This window comes from Hesperophylax consimilis, chromosome 23, assembly GCF_061612785.1.
Source record: "Hesperophylax consimilis isolate HC1 chromosome 23, BYU_Hcon_1.0, whole genome shotgun sequence".
NCBI classification, from domain to species: domain Eukaryota; kingdom Metazoa; phylum Arthropoda; class Insecta; order Trichoptera; family Limnephilidae; genus Hesperophylax; species Hesperophylax consimilis.
This window is the reverse complement of record NC_142858.1, coordinates 21,058,774-21,081,130: the sequence shown is the minus strand read 5'-3', so window position 1 is coordinate 21,081,130 and position 22,357 is coordinate 21,058,774. Positions and strand designations below refer to the sequence as shown.

At 33.4% G+C, this 22,357-nt stretch overlaps 1 protein-coding gene across 1 annotated transcript in view; it reads right to left on the bottom strand.

Annotated features, from left to right (window-relative positions):
• LOC149412440 (uncharacterized) overlaps window positions 1–22,357 on the bottom strand; it is a 30,833-nt gene that overhangs the window by 6,237 nt on the left and 2,239 nt on the right. Inside the window, exons 2-3 of the mRNA XM_089645713.1 lie at window positions 21,192–21,344; window positions 19,645–19,775 (exon numbers count right to left, since the gene is read on the bottom strand). Of these exons, the coding sequence (XP_089501839.1) occupies window positions 19,645–19,775; window positions 21,192–21,344 (284 nt within the window). The remainder of the gene's footprint in view (window positions 1–19,644; window positions 19,776–21,191; window positions 21,345–22,357) is intronic.

The window sequence follows — 22,357 nt, the reverse complement described above, 5'->3', positions numbered from 1 at the left end:
AGTTGGAGAGGTCAAAGGGTCTTTCCAAACCAGCCTCTTCCCATCTGGCATGCCACGCAGATTATTCTGAACACACCTCACCCAATGAATCAGGGTACCCCTGATAAATAATCAAAGATAGCGAACCATTTGGGGTGACTTATGGCAGAGGTTTTGGTTATCCAATAAATGATAGATAAATATTTTACAGTTATATTATTTCAATTACAATAATAATATTAACCTTTCCTTAAATGCGCAGGGTTTCCCAATAAACAAAAAAAATAGTCTAATATAAAAACAATACAGGAATAAGTTAAATTTACCCGATCTATTATTCTATACATCTTGGTATTCAATTTTAACCGATACAAAATAAATATATGTTAAAATACATTGCACCCCTACGTAAAAAAAAAAAACAAAGAAATAAATTAAATTTACGCGATGGTATGTATGTTATTTTACCGGTCGAAAGATTACACATTAAGTTTAAAAAAATCTAGTATTGAAAAGTGGGGGTGGGCGATGAGGTTGAGTGGAGAGGGGGCGTTATCGGCGACGCGAGACGCGAGAGCTTCTATCGATCGGTGTTGAAGCGTTGCATGTATGGGTTTATTGAGTAGTTGTCTTTGCAACTTTCATCTCTATGATAGAGGTGGGCGTTTCAGTTTTTTTTCCAAATAGCCGAAACCGTTTCGGTTTCTCAAAATAAACGGTTAGGTAATCGAAACCGTTTAAAAAGAACATAAAAAATATTTTTAAACCCTGATGTTTTCATATACCTACTATAACAGGCACCTGTATGTTTGTACTCTTTTACAATCCAGTTATTTAACTATCTCGATTAATTTTAGAAAATAAGTAATTGTATTTTTTTCCGTTTTATTGTGAAAAAAAACACGTTTTTGCTGAGGTTCTCAGAAACAACTTGAAAATCACCGTCTACGGCTTCTAATGTTATTGTTTGAAATCGGAACCAATGCTGCGTTCGATTGTTTATTCAAAACCCGTAGCAACATAACGTTCAAATTTCAAATAAAAAGCTGAATACAAAACATAGGGAGATCGGACATAGAAAATATACACCAAATACAAACAGCACTAAAAACACCATATTATAATTATTTCATAATACTACAAAATTTTAATAATATGCAAACGAAATCCTCAGCACGGGAGATATCACTATCTCTATTTGTTCCAAATCAGGAAGATAATTTATTATTTTTATTATTAACAAACTAAACATTATGCAACACATTCGTATCGCTCAGAACAGGCTTCGTGTTACCTCTTCACAAAGGCCGGCTTTGGACAGAAATGTCTAAAAGTGTGATCTTTACAATTTTAAAGAAAACTGTTGTCGCCAATTAACATAAGAATTTTGGTCCCAGACATGCCAATGAAACTGATTATATTATCGTTTCAAGAAAGATGCATGTTCAATCTGTTTCACCAGAAGTAAGAGAAAATGAAGCTTACTTCGGGTACACAAAACACTTTTACAGTTGTATCTCTTTAGTGGAGGTAGGTCATAGCTCTGCCTTGGAGGATGTAATGTTTACTCTCTAAGCCCGCTCCCCGACGCGTCGCTACGGGTCGCTAAAGACTCAACATAAAACGAAGGAATCCTGCACCCTTTTCAAGATTTTAGAAATGCATATATTTTTTTAAATTAACCCCACACCAAGGAAAATAATTTCCCTCAGGGCCTAGGTCATCTTTGGAGATGCTGTTTGGAGGGTTTTCTTAAGAAACGGAAGGTGAGGAAAAAGGTTTGAGAGACGGGTAGGAATCTAGGAATCAGTGTGTCTAGGAGTAATGGACGTATGATCTATCCCTCGCGCGGCGGTGCAAGGCGATGGGTAAAGCGAGACCAGTTGGAGAGGTCAATGGGTCTCCCCAAACCAGTCTCTCCCGATCCAGCACGCCACGCAGCAAGTGGGCAGGCGCACCTGAACACACTTCACTCGATGAACCCGGGCACCCCTACTAAATCACCAAACGTAAAAAAACCGCCTGGGGTGAACAATGGCAGAAGTGTTGGTTATCCAATAAATGGTTCCTGGAGCGGCGGTAAATTGTTTAATGACAACTATTATGTTGACAATAATTATGTACCAGACCACTACAGCCGAAGTCGATACCATGACTTATTTAGAGTACCAAATGGCAAAACCGACGTCTTGGCAAAGCATAGCATGACGAGGGGAGTGGTGCTGTTGAACGAACTAGCAAAGAATTTGGATGTAAATGACTGTTCTTTAAACGACCTAAAACAATTTTTGAAGAGTCACTTACCCAAATGCTGATATGATGTAAAATTATACTGTTTGTAAAATTGTATTGAATTGTTTGTAAAATTGTATTGAATTTGTTTTAAATTATACTGTTTGTAAAATTGTACTGTAACTGGAACGAATGTTCTGTTGTACAATAATAAAAAAAAAAAAAAAAAACATTTCACATTTTTTTAATATTGTGTGTCAATAATTATTTAAAGATTGAAAGATCCATTGTTTGCCAATTACTGTAATTTTTTTATGTTTCTAAAACTATAAGCACACACAAAAATGGGAGGTAACTTAAGATTAATAAAAAAATAATAAAATATATTATCTTGGAAACAAGTTAGTAAAAACGCCATTTAAAATGTAATGTAATATCTAAATTTATTTTAAGAGGGTTATCAGAATCAATTTTTTAAATACGTTTGTTCCTAATAAATCATCTTTAATATCATAAAAAAACATTTGTTATAATTTTTTTTAAAGTACCTTGAACTAAAATATTTTTATCGTAAAAAATATAAATGTCACTGACAGGACCCTCCATCGTCATTTGAGATCAACCATCTATTCCAGGCACCTACTCGTATTATTATAAAAAAAATTAAAACTTAACGTTATGAGTATTTCAAAAAGACTAATAAGAAAAATAAGATTGTAAAAAAATATAGACCATCATATTGCCGACATGATTTGTCCACAAAAGCTCAGCAGTGTAAAAGGCTCTGTGCTTCTACACTAGATGGTGGGACTGTCATCCTTAAATGGCATGTTTTTGTTGTAAATTTACTCATTTTTTTAATCCTGCAAATACTGCATCAAATATTGCTGACATCTCGCAGGATTGTGGGATTAAAATTTATTTGCAGCGCAGTCCATCGTGGAATGTTTCTGCTTAGGGTCTTACAGTACTCGATTTATGACGGTTCCTTACCGGGCCGTGAGGGAGCGGGCTAAGAATAATAAGGGCGTTTTACACGATACTTTTTCATACACATTCCACACAGGTCGTCGTCCTATGTGATATGTTTTGGAAAATAGGTCTTGTTCTATTATGATACGTTGTTTTTCAGCTGTCAATGTTTTATGTAACTATTCTTTTAAATATTATGTGGAAATGTTACGTGTTTATTTCGGAAAATATTGTTAAAAATATTAAAGGTGGAGAGACTTTGTACAAATCTACATGAAATAGTAGGTATGAAAATAATGAACGTGTAAAACCAGCTTTACAATTTATTGGCTTCTGGCCTACATCAGAAGGTTCCAGACGGATCATTTGTTATGCTTAGCGAGGAAATAACAAGAATAATGTGTAAGTAATTGGTTGACGGACTCGAGATTATTAGCAAAATACCAACCAGCTGCAATAATATAAATTTAGTTTAATTCGAAGAATGCTTCATCATTAACATCTGAATTTTTGAACAATGGATCGCCTGATGTATAGTTTCATAAAATATTATTGAAGTTTTTTTACTGAGAAAAGATTGTTATTTTATTTGGAACAACGGATTGACAACACAGAAGAACCGAAATGAAAAAAAAACAAAAAAAGAAATTATAAAAATTGTTGGTGGAATAGAATAAATACACGAAGAAAACTAACTGATATAAAACTGGTCAAATTATTCGTTTTCTTGTTAAAAATGGGACTGGAGACCTATAAGTAAAGATTTGACAATTTTCATAACAAACTATCAGTAAAGCACGAACACGTTATATATATAGAAGTTGGAACACGTGTTCTTCAAAATAATAAGAGTGTCGCATCTTGTCTATTATATTTATTTGAACAAGGGCATCTGCGTGAACACATATATTTTTTAGGGAAATTAAGGAATCGAGATTGTTGACTAAACGTAACGAAGTCCTGTTTTAACGAGACCGCTTTGCATTTCGTCTGTCTGTATTTTTTTAAATGTTTTAAGGCGGTTTTTAAGTAAAAAAAGTACGTGTTCAGATATATTCTGAAAGACTAATATTTTATTGAGAACTAATTTCCATGTACCTACGTGTTTGTCTTAGACAAAACGTGCATACAATACATACCTACTACGTCCATGGAGGATAATTATTATTTTGAAAATCTTAAAGGTGTGCTCTAGCAGATGTTTTCTAAACAGAATATTAATATTGTCAAAGTCTCCCCAGTGTACAATAAAAGAAAATCAATAGTATGTTCGAAAAAAGACATTTATTAACCAAGTTTTACTATTTATCTTTACAGGATTCATAATTTGAAGGCGTGTGAAAAATTGAAATTAAAATTGCTTTTAAAATTTTTTCATCACTATAAATACCCGCTAATCTGCCAAAGCAGTTTGTCAGCAGCTACATAAAATTTAAATCAATATGTTTTTTAGGGTTCCACCATAACTCGACAAACCCTTAAAAAGTGATATAAAGTTAATAAAAGAGTTAAAAAGAAAAACTATTGTATACATTTAACCCAGGTAACCTATCCTACTTATCGTGACTTTATATAACTTTTTGTTGAATTGTCATTTCGATGATATATCCGGTCACTGTTTTCAAATGTTATTAAATAATTTATTATTATTCTGTGTATTGTTTCATGCGATGTAAATTTCAGGTAAGCTGAAAACTAATAGCAGATATACCTACCTAATTCACACTTATAACTTCACTATACACTATTGTAAACACTTTTTATACAAACCGCTTAGACAAAATGTAATCTTGTTTTTGTTTTATATGCCCACAGTTTGTTTATTTCTTGGTACAATAATATAATAACTTAAATATATTACCCACGCACAGGTTGCGCCTTAGTGGGTTCCCATTATTCGTATTGATTTATATAATATTGTATGTAATTAATGTAAAAATTAAAAAAAAAAATTCAATTTAAGTTATATTTGTGAGAGTGTTTGCTTTCAAATCGGTATAGATAATACCTCTAACACTATTTGTATTCGTTTGTTATCAATTTCATGTAGTGAGTGACCCGCTTTCTGAAAACGGGACGTTTCTGTGTCCTGACGCTTTCCTTCGGGAAAACGGGACAGGTTTGTTAAAAACGGAACAGCCCCGTTAAAATCCTGGGATGAATGGTCACTTTAAGTATGGGGGGGAGGGGGTTCAACTAATGGTTGTTAATAGCACCAGGGCGGACTTGTTGCCAGGTCACATTTTCTTCAATCAATTCAGATTCCGAGTGCAAATAAATTCATCTTTGAAATTGGCTATTAATAAATTATTAAGAATATGTTCAAATTATTGGTAATTCCAGGTAAAAACGGGATTGCAGGTCTTACGAATGAATTAACAGGCTTCCCCAAAACTTTTATTAGTTACAAATATATTATAATGATATTGATTATCAATTTTCACTTCTTTCAATAAAAATCTATTTCGATTTTCCGCATCTGCCAGGCGTCCCGTGTCGGCTATTTTTTCTGATTAAAAATGGATTTAAAACAGTTCATCAGACAGTCGAATCGGCCACAGGTAGCAATACTGTTTGAAGGGTCAATCTCGCATGTCCGTGTCTGTGTGCCACGCATTACTAGGGGACTTGTTGAGCCATGGGGTGTTGGGTGTTGTCGGTGGGTGGCGCCACCCTAAGATCGATGCGGCGCGGCGTGGCAGCGGTGCGCGCGCAGGGGTAGGTGGAGAAGGTGGTTGTTGAGGAGTGGTAACTGGTAACGAGCGACCTGTCGCCGCCTGCACCGGTATCGATTGATCGGTGTGTTTACTGATTACGCTGCAGCTGAAGCCGGCTAACGCAGTAGAAGTTGGCTAAAGGTGACCTTCGCAAAATGGAAACCAAATGTACCCACAAAGATCAAACACATTAGACAAAAGGTAATTTTACAACGCATTAGACCTGTCCGAAACATTTCGCTTTAAGATTTAGAAAACATAGTAACTAAGAAAACATTCGTGATTTACACGAAAACGTTTTTCTACGTCAGCTCCACACAGTAGTCTCTGCGGGAAAAAATCCTTAGAGGCCGTGTCATCTTTGGGGACACTGTTTGGAGGGTTTTTTTTAGGGAAAGGAAGGAGAGGAAGTTTTGGGAAGGAAAATGGTATGAGGGTTTTTTTTTATAGTGAATACCTCACAAGAGTCCCAACTGCTCCCGTCTGGAGCCAGTGAGACTATGGCATCCCCAATTGGGGGATGTTGTGAGGCTGAAGGTAAGTGGGGAAGGGAAAGAGGAAGGTGGGGAAGTACCTGGCTATTCAGATCTAGTCACTAAACACGGCTAAAGCCATTTGCAGATAGCTTAGCCAGGGCGATACTGGTAGTATCTTCCACTCTGGAACGTGCCGCAAATATACTTTATATTATTTTAATTAATTAATTGTGAAATAACACAAATTAATCAAATAAAATTTATTTGCGCACGCCGGGTTCGAACCCGCGACCTTCGGAATGGCAGTCCAATGCGTTACCACTGGACTATGCCGGCCGTTTGGTAAGAATGTAGTGATAAGTGTTTCCAGTCCAGGAGTGACAGACATATGAATATAGTATTTCCACTGGGGCGCAAGGCAATGGGTCAAGAGAACAGTTGGAGCGGTCAAAGGGTCTCCCAAACAAGCCTTTCCCGATCTGGCAGCAATCTCAATTGTTTTGCTAAATTATTAAAAGAGAAACAAACATTCACGGGCTAAGAATAACCTGACAATGTTTAAAAATGTTCTACTACCATCATAACAAACGGAAAATGTTACTTGTATCGTGATGGAGGACTTAGCCAGCAGTGGAATTGAACTCACGTTGCCCCGGTGGGAAGTAGACGCGATGCCAACTCAGCCACTGACCGGTCAATTTGTCAGAGGCTGTTGAATTTAATAAGATAAATGTATGTTTATTTTTACTAGTAGTTGCTGTCCGGCTTCGCTAAAGTGTGATCACTTAAACAAAATATATTAAGGCGATGCACTACGTCGTGTAATATGTTAAATTGAGCCGCTATCAATAACAACCCTTACGCAGATGGCGATAATGTTTAAATTCCCGCTTAACACCATCCGCCTGTTTTGATTTATGCAAGAAAAAAACATGGCCAAAAAGGCCCTTTTATTTTATTTTGTGGATGTTCAGGCATAAATATTTTTTTTTGATTATTTTATAAATAACTTAATTTGCCACATAATACAATAAAATTATAACCGAAAATAAGTTAGAGATTTTGAACTTTAAAGCAGTTTTCATAGGCCTTACAAATTATTTTTTTCTGGGCTTATGAAGAGACTTGTCTAAAAAATACTCGATTATTTCACAGGCCAAGATGTATTCTACTCGCAGTATTCAATTAAAGCATCTGAAACATTTCTAGAGCGACCAAATTTTCTAACCCAAAACACATGATTTTTCATTACTACGTATGGCATCGCCTTAACAATAGAAAAACACAAAAAAGGATATTCCAAACTTCCTCATTTCACCGTGAAAATGACAATGTGTTATGATAATAGTAACTTTGACCTTAAAATTCTAGACAGAATATTAGTATATTTCTTGTGTGAAAATCTTTAAGCGATAGGAATCAAAACTGAAAGCCCTGTCCAAACATAATGCTGTCTAAAGAACGAAAACAATTGTGACTAATAATATTTCGGACCTTTGCTCGCACTCGTCTAGGTCATAGGTTTCACGCTTCGCGGTGATGATTCCGATTTTGGTAAACCTAATTCCAAGTCAGTATCACAACTTATTTGAAAGATGGGCACTGCAGAACATAGAACCTGGGAGTGCGGAACTCAACCCCGTAATCCACTATTTAATGACGTATTTAATAACTTATATAATGATTTGTACAGCGCCGTTTTTGTGCAAAATCATCTCAAGGGTGCTATTTGAGCGCCTCCAGCGTTTGAGGGACATAATATATATGACCGGGCGTCCACATTTTATAAAAGTATTTTTATCTTTCAATAAATGCAGAAATACTTAATTTTTTGACGTTAGAAAGAAAAATAATAATTCTTTCCAGTTTGCCTCAAATGAACAAATTTTCCAATAAAACGATTGTGTTTTCGAAATATCGAGTTCTCTGAATTTTTTCTATGATTGGAGCAAAAAAAATATTAAAAATGTTGTTAGCGATATTAAAATTTTATTATTTAGAAATAGTAATGTTTATTTTAAATTCAAACACCAGAAAGATAATTTTATCTAGTTTCTAAAACGGTATACGTTTTAACGAAAAATTAAAAAATAAGTTCTATAATAGCGCATTTGAAATACACAGAAAACTTTACAAACTCAACAAATGGGATGAAAGTATCGAAGGGTTAAAATACATTTCTATAATCATTTATCTTATTACTAACTATAGACTAGTCAAACTATTATCAATTTATGGCAGATTTCATCCACAGGTTCATCGATCACTAATGATCTACCTTGTTACTAACTATAGACTAGTCAAACTATTATCAATTTATGGCAGATTTCATCCACAGGTTCATCGATCACTAATGATCTACCTTGTTACTAACTATAGACTAGTCAAACTATTATCAATTTATGGCAGATTTCATCCACAGGTTCATCGATCACTAATGATCTACCTTGTTACTAACTATAGACTAGTCAAACTATTATCAATTTATGGCAGATTTCATCCACAGGTTCATCGATCACTAATGATCTATCTTATTACTAACTATAGACTAGTCAAACTATTATCAATTTATGGCAGATTTCATCCACAGGTTCATCGATCACTAATGATCTATGTTATTAATAACTACAGACCAGTCAAACTATTATCAATTTATGGCAGATTTTATCCACCGGTTCATCGATCACTAATACAAAACTATATGTACAATACATTTGATGAATGAACGTGATGCTAGAATGTACATATATTATTATTATTTATATTTTTTACAGCCACATAATATACAGTACCATACCTATCTGGTACACTTGAGATTAACACTGTTTATTGTTTATTAGTGTAATTTAGATACGGTTTGCAAGCAAATGATATAATCGGAGCACATGTAATTGGAAATGCCATTATTAATTCCAGTATTTATTTTGATAATATATGTATTTATGTTATTTAATGAGCGTGTTCAGAGGAAAATCAAATTTCATGTTGGGCGGTACAACAGCACAAGGTTTTGGTCAGAATTTATCTTCCTAAATGTGATTCGTCTTTCGGTATGGGACAGATTTCGAATATAAGAATATATCCTAAATTTTTATTTTTCGGAATAACTTTATTGAGTAAAACCTCAAATTGTAATATTTAAATATTGAAGACAATATTAGTGATTTCTAAACAAAAATCTGAAACAGAAAAATCAGAAAAGGAAACGGTCACATCTGGGACTCGAACCCAGGACCCTTGTCTTTCCGGGACAGTGCTCTACCAACTGAGCTAATGGGACCCTATTCCCCTCGGTCACTTTATATTACAATTTGAGGTTTTACTCAATAAAGTTATTCAGAAAAATAAATATTCATTCTAGACTTGCAGAAAAGTCAACAGATGTCGCACATTAAAAATAAAAAAAAATAAGATAGGTTTATTTAAAAAGACGCTGTCTGGATTGCATTTAGTTCGGGTTGAATCTTGCGATCACACATAAAGATAGTTGCCAGTAAAAATGTGCGGTGAAAAAATGAAGACAATTTTAGTAGTTCTTATTCGAATATGATACAGTTAAAAGTGACCGAGGGGAATAGGGTCCCATTAGCTCAGTTGGTAGAGCACTGTCCCGGAAAGACAAGGGTCCTGGGTTCGAGTCCCAGATGTGACCGTTTCCTTTTCTGATTTTTCTGTTTCAGATTTTCGTTTAGAAATCACTAATATTGTCTTCAATATTTAAATATCCTAAATTATTTAAGCAGGAAACAATAATAATTGCAACGTCATATTTAAAAACATCCATGAATACTTCTGTGGTTCCTGTTACGTCGCCAAAACATACCGCCTTTGATTTCCAATATTTGTTAAATTCCAGTTTTGTTATGTTTATGAGGTTTCCATTTTGTTTCCACATGGTACCCATAATAGTTAGCAGTTAGGCAGCGTGGTTAGAATCGGCCGGCATTTGTTTTACAAAATATTTCATTTTGGTTTACATGCCGAAAAATTCTAGAACTAAATAAACACGACGATAAAACCGTGCGTACCTAAAAAAACATTTAAAAAAATTGTATGGGAAACGTAATCCGTCTAGCAAGACTTTTTTAAATCGAGAGTTAAGGAATACCTTACTCAGGCACTAATTATGTCGACTAAATTTAATTATGTCGACTTAATTTAATTATGTCGACTAAATCAAAAAAAAGTCTTAAATTATGTCGACTTAATTTAATTATGTCGACTAAATCAAAAAAAAGTCTTAAATTTAGTCGACATAATTAAATTTAGTCGACCTTTAATTATGTCGATTAAATTTGTCAATACTAAATTTAATTATGTCGACTAAATTTAATTATGTCGACTAAATTTAATTATGTCGACTAAATTTAATTATGTTGACTAAATTTAATCAAGTATTTAAAGAATTACGATAATCATACTGTTATTATTATATTTATTTCAGTATTGACAAATAATTTTTCTACAACGATTTAAAATGTGCCATTTTGATTTGCCTCCAAAGAATGTGTTCGTTTTTATTCGTGAATTCAGTGGCTATGACGTCACGCCGAACGACGTTGGTGACAGTCGTCTTACCAGACATTGACGTTTCCATGTTACTATGACGCTGTAGCCAGTTGAAACCGTTCCAGAATGTGCGGTCTTAGATCGTTTTTGAAATCAATAATTATGAATGAAAGTTACATATTTTTAGTACATTAATCATATTCATAAGAATAAACATTAAATCCTTCACATATTTTTAATAATATTTATATTTTGTTAAAATACTCCATTATTAATAAGTACCTAAATGACTTCATTTTTGTGAAGAATAGCCCCATTATCTAAAATCTAGTATCCGAAGCTCCGTGGATGAGTTTTTACGTGTCTAATGAGTTTAATTGTTATTACAAGCAATAATACAATAATAAATAATACAATACAAGATGGTCCGATGCTCTGTAGGGAACCCGCTTGCACAGAACGGGTGTAAACTGTGCACCCTAAAGTTTATGTTTAGACTTACGGAATTCAATACTTTGTTTGTGTGAAAGCACTATGAAACAATACATGATTATTAGCCTGAAACACAAATATAATTGAAAAATTCTTATGAGAAAAAAGAAATGCTCTTGTGCTTATAAAAAACCCTATCTTGTAAAAAAATAATTTTAAATTTAATAAAAAATAATATTATTTGACAAGTAAAATTTTTTTCACCATTAAATGAAGATATAATATATCTCGACGCCATCTAGTGAGAAATTAAGTATTTAAACATACCCTTCCAACAAACACAAAGTTCACTGTTTTCAGGTGAAAAAAGGCAATAATTGTTGAATGAAATACTAGTATTTATTGAATTATTTGGCGGTTAAAAATAAGCCGACGTAGAACAGTGGTACCGTGCATCTGACCGGTAATCAGAATGTGCAGGTTCAATTCCCGTAGGCGGCATTCATTTTTTTCTCTCGGATGTTTTTTTAAGTATATATTTGTGTTTCAGGCTAATAGTTATTGCTTATAATATTTTGTTATCCTTTGTGCTTTGCATAAAAACCGTGTATTGTAAAAACATTAACATTAATTGTTAATACCTGTACGTAATATCTAATATGCAGTTATTTATTTATTTAATATCAACGGTATAAATATACCATAAACAATGATAAAATGTCACAGTTAAAATATTTAAAAAAAAGAATTACAAATATATGTGGCATTTGATTGTGAAATGACATTAGAGAGTAAGTAGGTAAGTAAGTAAACAAGAGATACAAGTACATAAGTTTGTATAGTGCAAATAAGGTAGAATTAGATTAAATTAATATTGATTGAAAAGATTTGATAGCATAGCCCTCTTGTACCTACCTTGCGTGCAGTTAAATAGATCTGCCACATCTGCGTATCTATTACTAACTTCATGCAACCTAAATGTTTTATGAAACTCCCACAAACTTATTTATTTATTGGACTTAATATAGTCCCTCAGGGACTTAATATAGGATTTTCCAATAAGAGGTGTTATTTTGATATTCAATCGTAAAAGATCAATGATTTCGTTGCTTGTGTGGCACGTAGCGCCGTCTTGTTGAAAGTAAACGTTGTCCAGATCAATACCATCCAATTCTGGCCATAAAAAATCATTAATCATTTCTTGATAGCGCATTCCATTCACCGTAACTGTTGCTCTAGCCTCATTTTCGAAAAAGTAAGGTCCAATGACTCCGCCGGACCATAAACCGCACCAAACAGTAACACGTTGAGGATAGAGAGGCTTTTCAACAATAATTCTTGGGTTTTCCGAACCCCCTGATGCGACAATTTTGCTTGTTGACGAAGCCACTAAGGTGGAAATGGGCTTCATCACTCAAAATGATTTGCATTTGATTCACTCAAGTGAATTTTAATAATTTCAATGCATTGTTGAAACGTCTATCGTTCCATTTTTATTAATGACGTACTTTTTACTTGTCAAATGTTTAAAAAAACAGCTTCAAAAGTAACATCTACCGAAAAAGCGAGCTATTCAAAATAACACCTCTTATTGGAAAACCCTGTATTTATCTGTCGTTATAATTATTATTTCCAAGTCAGGTTTCCTTTTACAATGAATACCTTTGATTTTATATATTTTAAACATACTATCTAAAGATACAAAAAATTTTTTCAAACTACCTTGGAACCAAAAGTTATTCTTTTTGATACATTTTTCTCTTCTTTTGTATTGATCGGTATTTCTAGGAAGATCATCACTGCTCCTATCTTCGTACCTACTGAGTTCTGTAATCTTCACTTCTTTCGAATGCGAAGTCTTATAATAGTTAGTCTTTCGCATGTAATTTTTAAATGTTTTTAAATTTATTTAGTTCTACTTTCATTAAAATGTCTATAATTTTCGTTCAGTTTAATTTTAATTTTTTTATAAACATTATTTTTGTTTCCACAGAGGACCAAACATCAAACAACTCGTTCTTGGCACACACTCCTTGCCTCATCCACATTCGTACATCGTCTCAAACATACTATTCTATTAGTCTGACTCCTGACATAGCCCGACTCAAGTATCTGATTCACTTGATCGGGCATTCGCGTTTGCGTCACATATTCTTCTTACACTTACCTAGTATCGAAGTCGAGAGAATACAAATAAATTATAATATATCAAATTTTTGTTTAAGGCGATTCACTAAGTCGTGTAATATTTTCAATAACACACCTTGCGTAGATGGCGATAAGGCTTAAATTCCCGCTTAACACCACCACATGTTTTGATTTATACAAGAAAAAACATGGCTAAAAAGTGCCTTTTATTTTATTTTGTGGATGTTCAGGCACAAATATTTAAATGTTTTTCGATCATTTTATAAATAACTTAATTTGCCACGTTATACAATAAAATCATAACCGAAAATGGGTTCGTAAGTAGGAGATTTTGAACGTTAAAACAGTTTTCATAGGCCTTATACATCATTTTTTCTGGGCTTATAAAAAGATTTATGTAAAAAAATACTCGATTATTTCAAAGGCCAGGATGTATTCTATTCGCAGTATTTAATTAAAGCATCTGACACATTTCTAGGGGACCAAATTTTCAAACCAAAAACACATGGTTTTGCATCACTACGTAGTATCGCCTTAATAAAAAACATTAAAAATAAACATTCAAACTAACCTTTAAAATATAGTATAGATCTACGTACTAATAAAAAGAGAAAACATGAAAATGCTTATTTCGATTGTGTGTATGTCTGTAACTCCGGTTCGATGAACTCTAGAACATCTTTTTCCAAATCGGAACTGATTGTATAACGGTAAACCGATAGGCACCTAATTTTTTTCAGATTTCTTTTATGTTACTTTTTTAGTATTTTAAGTACCTACCTATAGACATACAATAAAATATTGTAATTTCGGATGTGAGTAGCTAGGTAACATTCTAAAATTTAAAAAAATATATATTTATTTAAATATTTTCAATACTTATAATGAATATATGCCGCCGTTCTTACAATAGTTGGTGGTGTAATGGTAAGCGTATTTGCCTTCCAAACAGTCAATCAGGGTTCGGTACTCTGCGGTGCCAATTAAAAAAATTATAACACTTATAAAAGGTGACCGGATAAATCATCACAATGATAATTCATCACATCTTTAAAAAGTTATATAAAGTCATGGAAAGCGATGAAACAAAAACTTTATTAACTGGTTTAAGTAGGTTAGGTTAGGTTAGGTTAAAAAAAAAATTTCATCGTTTCTAATGACTTTATATCACTCTTTAAGTGTGTTGAATTGTCACTGTATTGAGTTATCATGGAACCCTCATAAAAATAATACATGTAGGTATTTATTTATATAATATTACATTTCATGATTTTTACGGATCTGCAAGAGTATCATTATAAGCTACGTCTCATAAAAGTAATTTATCAAGCGCAAGCGAAAATTATGTCAAAAATGAGTTAAACACACAGTAGCTAATTTTTGACTAAATTTAACTTTTAACTAAATTTGACTTTCGTCTTTCCAGTGTTAATATGGTGTTATTGCTGCGCGGTGCATTCCAATACAACAATGGATAAATTATTTTTAAACAATTATCGTTGTTCGTTGAGATGAAATATGATCACAATAAGCAACATGGCAAGCAGATTAAGAAAGTATTGCCATTTGTAACATCAGTGTTGGAATAAATGGAGGGAAATAAAATTATGTCAGTGGACATCTTAAAATTTATCACTAAATAAACACAAAAGATGATTAGAGATTTTAAAAGTATTATGGTAATTTATTTTTGGGGTATTATGGCGTGTTGAAGAGGTAGCGCAACACGTTTTCAGATACATGTGTTCATTTGAGATTTTCACGACCAAACGACAAACGTTGGCTAAATGATAAGAAAGCAAATTTGGTATAAAAATAAACGTATTCTTTAAGTTATACACGTGTTTTTGAACAGCTACTTTAAATTGTTTCCACGTCACATATTTCAGTTGGCTGTCAAATTACGGCTGTTAAATTGTTAATTCATTCAAGTCTGAATAGCCAGTTACTTACAAACCTTCTTTTTTCCCATCTCCTTCCCTTCCCCTCTCCCTTCAGCCTCACAATTGCCCCAATAGAGGATGTAATAGTTCACTCAGAAGTTTAGACTGAAGAGAAAGACGAAGGGGTGTGAGTGCTCGTCGCAAAGTTTTATACATTATTGTATTATTTTAACAATAATTATTAAATGCTCACAGTGAGCAGTCTACAGCTATTCCTCACCATAGAGACAAAAACTTGTGATGATTGTTATTACTGTGAGCATGTAATAATTAGTACATGCTCACAGTAATAACAATCAAATAAGTAATAAAATAATATATGTTATATAAATATTACATGCTCACAGTGAGCAGTCTACAGCTATTCCTCACCATACGGACAAGTTTATTGCGTTTGGTGAGGGAATTTAAGCTATAATAAAACAATCAAATGAGTAATAAAATATTATATGTTATATAAACTAAAACCAGTTTCGTCCTTACCACGAGGGCACGCGGGGCACGAGCCTGAGGGAGCCCCAGAACTCATGCTCATATAACCTAAGAAAACAAGCTGTTTATGTTAATTATTATCTAAACTAAATTATTACCTAACTATCTTTTATATTATAAACAAGAAAGTAATTTACATTTAATTGAAATGTATTTTGTGTTACATTAACTACTTCATATGAACTAAACGGTTCCATGATAACTCAACACTCAGCATAGTGACTATTCAACACACCTTTAAAAAGTGATATAATGTCATTAAAAACTATGAAAAAAAAAATTAAAATTAACCTAACCTAACCTAACCTACTTAACCCAGTTAAAAAATTTGGTTTCATCACTTTCCATGACTTTATATAACTTTTTAAAGATGTGAAGAATTATCATTTTGATGATTTATCCGGTCACCGAACTAAACCTATCAATTTGATTGCACTGAAACAGGAAACTTTCCCAGTTGGACAGTCAAAGATTCATAGTTCCGTACTTGTATTTTTTAGAATTTAATAAACAAATGTTTTTATCGTTTTCCTGAATGCTTTTGGCTTTTAAAGGGAGCCCCAAACTCCTTGTGCCCATGAGACATTTTTTGGGTTATGACGGCCCTGACCGGGAAGAGTGGCATCACTTGCGCATGTGAATCTAGCTCAAAAAGTTTCGCTGTAGTATTGATTTTTGAATGCAAATAGACACAACTCTAAAAATCTAATAACTCGTCTGGAATATTCTAGAACACACACTGATGGCGAATATTTTTTTTTGAATTATAATATAAGTAAATAACTTTTGTTATTCTAACGTCTTCCTCACTGGGATTTTCCGTGCTCAAGAATACATTGGCTCGAATTTATAAGATAACGATGTAGGTTTCGTATTTCAGTCTTTGTTCTGTTCATTTTGTCAATATCATGCTACGAATAAAGAGATATTATCTCCCTTTGTCCCAGATCCATTATTATTAATGGAGGATTTGAATTCATCGGTCATGTAATTTGAAAAACAAAAAAATAATGTTGTACATATCTGTACAAGATATTTGATTAAAAACATAATTATACAATTTAGTTAAGTATTTTGTCCCCAACTCCAAATTTAAGTTTTGTGTGAAAAACAGTCTCTTTGACTTCTCTCTCAACAGTCGTGAAAAACGGTGACCGGATAAATCATCAAAATGATAATTAATCACATCTTTAAAGAGTTATATAAAGTCATGGAAAGTGCTGAAACAAAAACTTTATTAACTGGGTTAAGTAGGTTAGGTTAGGTTTAGGTGAGGTTTAATTTTTTTTTAAAGACTTTATATCACTTTTTGAAGGTGTGTTGAATTGTCGATGTGTTGATTTATCATGGAACCATTAAAAACTTATCTCTACATGAGAAATCCACATTATTTGTTTCCTCTAAAGCCGGTGACAGACGACGCTATGAGCGCGCTATATTTTCGTGGCTTGGCCTATTTCAGCATATCATTGGTTGTGTATGGCGAGCGATGTACTGAAATAGGCTAATCCATAACGCGTATACCGTAATGTGTCGCCAAACTAAAACTGTTGATGTTTATATTTACTTTATTTATTTTTCTTGATTTTTAAAAGAAGCAAACCCACTGTGACTTGACATTTAAAAAAAATGAAATGAATATACTTGGTTTTAATTAACTTTATTGTCTACCGGTTTCGGTACCTCCGTAACATCATCGGGACAGTTATAAAAATTATAAAATATAATAATAAATAATTATAATATGTACATATTTTTTTATATATTTCGACTTTATGTTCGGGTTAAATCTTCCCCACAGGAAAAACTTAACCCTTCCACTCATTTTTCCTCAAATGATCATTTAGTCAATCCACATTATGCAAGTGCATTATATAAGCATAAAAAATACAAAACAATACAAGAACAACACGTCAACTCACCTGAGATCAAATGGGAAAATAATTCACCGACTCCAGATATTTTCATATCAGAGGGTTCGGCTCGGTAGAACTTCTAACTGGACCTATAAAACCTACTGATCCCTCATGTATTTAAAATGACTGATTTTTGCATTTATAAATTCTTTGACAGATCTAATACGCCTAAATTTTGAATGAGAGAGCTAGCCGAATAGCTAGCTGAATGCCAGTAGCCGAAATAACAAATGGTAATATTTTTATAGTCTGAGCCAAATTCTTTTAATCTCATTTCCTAAATCTGTGTATTTCTTATTTTTTCAGAAACAGATTTTTGAATATTACAGGAATTTGGAATAGCGACATCAATGATATAAGTTTTTAAATGTAAAACAATATCGGGTCTATTATGACCCGTTCGGTCTGTTAGTATAGTTTTATAATAATATATTTTATAAAATTCATTTTCTATAAATGAATTTGGATCGTATTCATAATATGGTACTAAATTACGGTAGTCAATCAAGTAATGTTTAATTACCAAACTTTGGTGAATTATTTTTAAAACTCGACTATGCTTAAATGTATACTCGTACGGCGCCAATACAGAACATCCCGATATAATATGTTCTATAGTTTCCGGAAAAGCCAAACATTTTCTACACAAATCATCAATTTGATTTGTATCTTTGATTATATGCTTCCTATAATGTTTAGTATTAATGACTCTATCCTGAATGGCAAGCATAAATCCTTCTATTTCTGTGCTTAACTCTCCAATAATCAACCATTTGTTTGAAGAAAATTTGTCAACATACGTTTGGTTGAGATAATTGAAGTATTGCGTGAATAATTTTTTTTGAACAGGAATTTAATAATTCCTGGTTGGGATTTATAAAAATGTTGGCATTCTCGTCGTATAAATTTAAAGGTGTAATGTTTCTATCTGCCTTGCAAATTATTTTGTGCATTTATGAGGAGTTTGCTTTAATTATTATTAGCTTTTATTATTATTTATAATAATAACCTAACCTAACCTAACCCAACCATCAGGAGCCAGTGAGACTATAGCATCCCCAATCGGGGTATGCTGTGACCGGTGACCGGATAAATCATCACATCTTTAAAAAGTTATATAAAGTCATGGAAAGTGATGAAACAAAAACATTATTAACTGGGTTAAGTAGGTTAGGTTAGATTAGGTTAGGTTAAAAAAAATTTTTTCATCGTTTTTAATGACTTTATATCACTCTTTAAAAGTGTGTTGAATTGTCACTGTGTTGAGTTATCATGGAACCGCTGTTACCATTGATGTATTGTGAGGCTAACAGTAGTGAGTGAGGGGAAGAATATGTGAAAGAGGAAGTTGGGGAAGTACCGAGCTATTCTGATCTGGTCACCAAAAACGGCCAATGCCATTTCAAGCAACGTTTCGCACATATATTATTTTAAATTAATAATTTTTGCAATAACGTAAAATTAATCAAATAAAATTTACTTGCGCACCCCGGGGTTTGAACCTGGGACCTGCTGCTTGTAGTCAAGAGCCTTACCCCTCGACCGCGGAGGCCGTCAATTGGATGGTACCGAGATTTATTTCGTATATTAACTGCTGTAAGTTTCTTATAATGTCATCCAATTGTATGTGTGCGTGTGTATGCGTGAGTGACACCAAAAGTTGATATATTGCACTGTCATCGACAACGAGTCTATCTGCTAAGTTTTGAGGAAATGAATACACTTCGGGAAGTGGATTAATTTCACTTCATTCATTAATATATTTATTAATTATTTAAGAAAACAAAATCGAAATTCAAGCAGATATATTTAAAAGATGGAGACTTACCTGACAGATGTCTGAGTTGCAGCGCGTCACGGCCGTGGAACAGCGTGAGCCGCCGGAGAAGGAACCCGGGTAGCCCACATTGGTGAAGTACGTGTTATTGACGTTGGTCGTACCCCCACAACTCTTTTGTACTGGAAAATTAATACAAGATTTACCAAACATTCGAAAAATAGATGTTTTTTTCTCCAATTATTTTATTGCCTATCTTTAAATTAGGCACATACAAAATTATAATAATTTAAGGCGATGCACTACGTCGTGTAATATTTTAAATTGAGCCAATATCAATAATAACCTTTACGTAGATGGCGATAAGGTTTAAATTCCCGCTTAACACCATCCGCCTGCTTTGATTTATGCAAGAAAAAAACATGGCCAAAAAGTGCCTTTTATTTTATTTTGTGGATGTTCAGGCATAAATATTTATATTTTTTTCGATCATTTTATAAATAACTTAATTTGCCATATTATACAATAAAATCATAACCAAAAATGGGTTCGTAAGTAGGAGATTTTGAACTTTAAAGCAGTTTTCATAGGCCTTTTACATTATTTTTTTTCTGGGCTTATAAAAAGACTTATCTAAAAAATACTCGATTATTTCAAAGGCCAAGATGTATTCTACTTGCAGTATTTAATTAAAGCATCTGAAACGTTTTTAGGCGACCAAATTTTCAAACCAAAAACACACGATTTTGCATTACCACGTGGCATCGCCTTAAGAAATGATCAAAAGCATAAACGGTAACATATTCATCGGGGACCGTTCAAAGGTCAAATATTCAAATTGGCGCTGATTTGATAGTCCTCAAGTACCTTCAGAGTTTAAAAGAACCCAACCTATATAGCGCGAATTGTTTTAGTATGCTGACCCTCTGGAAAATTTATTACTGGAAACTTAAAAGAATGTAAGTACACTTATGTAAGAGTTATTAAGGCGATGCCATACGTAGTAATGCAAAATCATGTGTTTTTGGTTTGAAAATATGGTCGCCTAGAAATGTTGCAGATGTTTTAATTAAATACTGCGAGTAGAATACATCTTTGCCTTTGAAATAATCGAGTATTTTTTAGATAAGTCTTTTTATAAGCCCAGAAAAAAATAATGTATTAGGCCTATAAAAACTGCTTTAAAGTTCAAAATCTCCTACTTACGAACCCATTTTCGGTTATGATTTTTATTGCATAATGTGGCAAATTAAGTTATTTATAAAATCATCTGAAAAAAAAAAAATATTTATGCCTGAACATCCACAAAATAAAATAAAAGGCACTTTTTGGCCATGTTTTTTTCTTGCATAAATCAAAACAGGCGGATGGTGTTAAGCGGAAATTTAAACCTTATCGCCATCTACGTAAGGGTTGTTATCGATAGCGGCTCAATTTAAAATATTACACAACGTATATAGTGCATCGCCTTAAAGTTGCCGGGTATTCTATTTATTTGTTTCGGATTTTGAGTATTTGCTCGGGTAGTTTTGAATATAGTGGATTGCTCAGGTGTCTGGGTGGTTGGGTTAGGTTAGGTCGGGTGGTGGGTGACTCACTGATGCAGCAGACCCCGCGGCGGTTGGCGCACGTGCCGGAGTAGGAACCGCCCAAGTCGTTGCACTCACGCCGCGTGAAGCACGTTCCGTTAAAGCTATTGGAGCCTCCGCATTCCGTGTTCTCGAACCGGATGATGCTGAAGAAGGGAAAGACTGCAAACAAGAAGAAAACCTATTTTCAAAATCCTCCACAATAAACCAAACAAACGCACCTCCGGATACCACCGCCGCAACACCTCTGTAATAGGACTCCTCAAGTTGTTCGCTACGTTTGTGGTGCCGGGTTCGTGGTGTGAGGTTTGTCCAGGTCTTGACGGCGAATGCGTCTGTCCATCAATTCTAGACACACTTCCCCAGATTCCTACCCACCCTTCATACCTTTTTACTTTCCTCAAAAAGACCCTCTACACGGCATCACAAATATGACAGAGAAATTGAACCAAGAGCAATTCTTTTCCCGAGGGCCTCCTGTGTGGAGCTAACGTTAAAAAAAAGAATGTGTGACCTTACTGACCTTGTATGAAATCCATATTATGTATGGAGTTTTTATGTTTTCTTTGTACGCTTGTCTAACTGGTCTGTTAGTGTTATTTTGTGTATGTTGAAATTTATTTTTGTTGTCGAAAATGTAGTTTAGTAGTGTTTTAACGTATAATTGGCGTATATCTAGTACGTCACAGCTGTTGAATATTTGTTCTGTATCAGTCAGTCTATGTTTTTTTAGTATTACTATGATTACAAGTATAATGAGAATGAAATTAAAAATAATACAAAATAAAACTAAATATGAAACAATATTAGAAAAACGTAACATTATATTAATATAAAATATAAACTAGAACAATACTATATATATGGGAAAAATCCCTAAACGTACATTACCAACGTTACTATAATTTGTAGAATTCAATAAAGTGCTGGTATAGATTAAGCTTAAAATGGTGTCATTAAATATATCAATGGTACTCCCAAACTTGTTGCCTAGATCATTGTTAGTGAGTTTGTCTAATAGTTGGTTGTGTACAGTATTACAGAAATATGTAACAATGTTGTCTTATGCTCTATCTGTCTGGTACATTTTGATACGTTGGATAATATCGTATTCGCTTTGTTATAAAAACACAAAGTCGCAGGTTCGACATAAACTGGGTCAGTTAAAAAGTTCA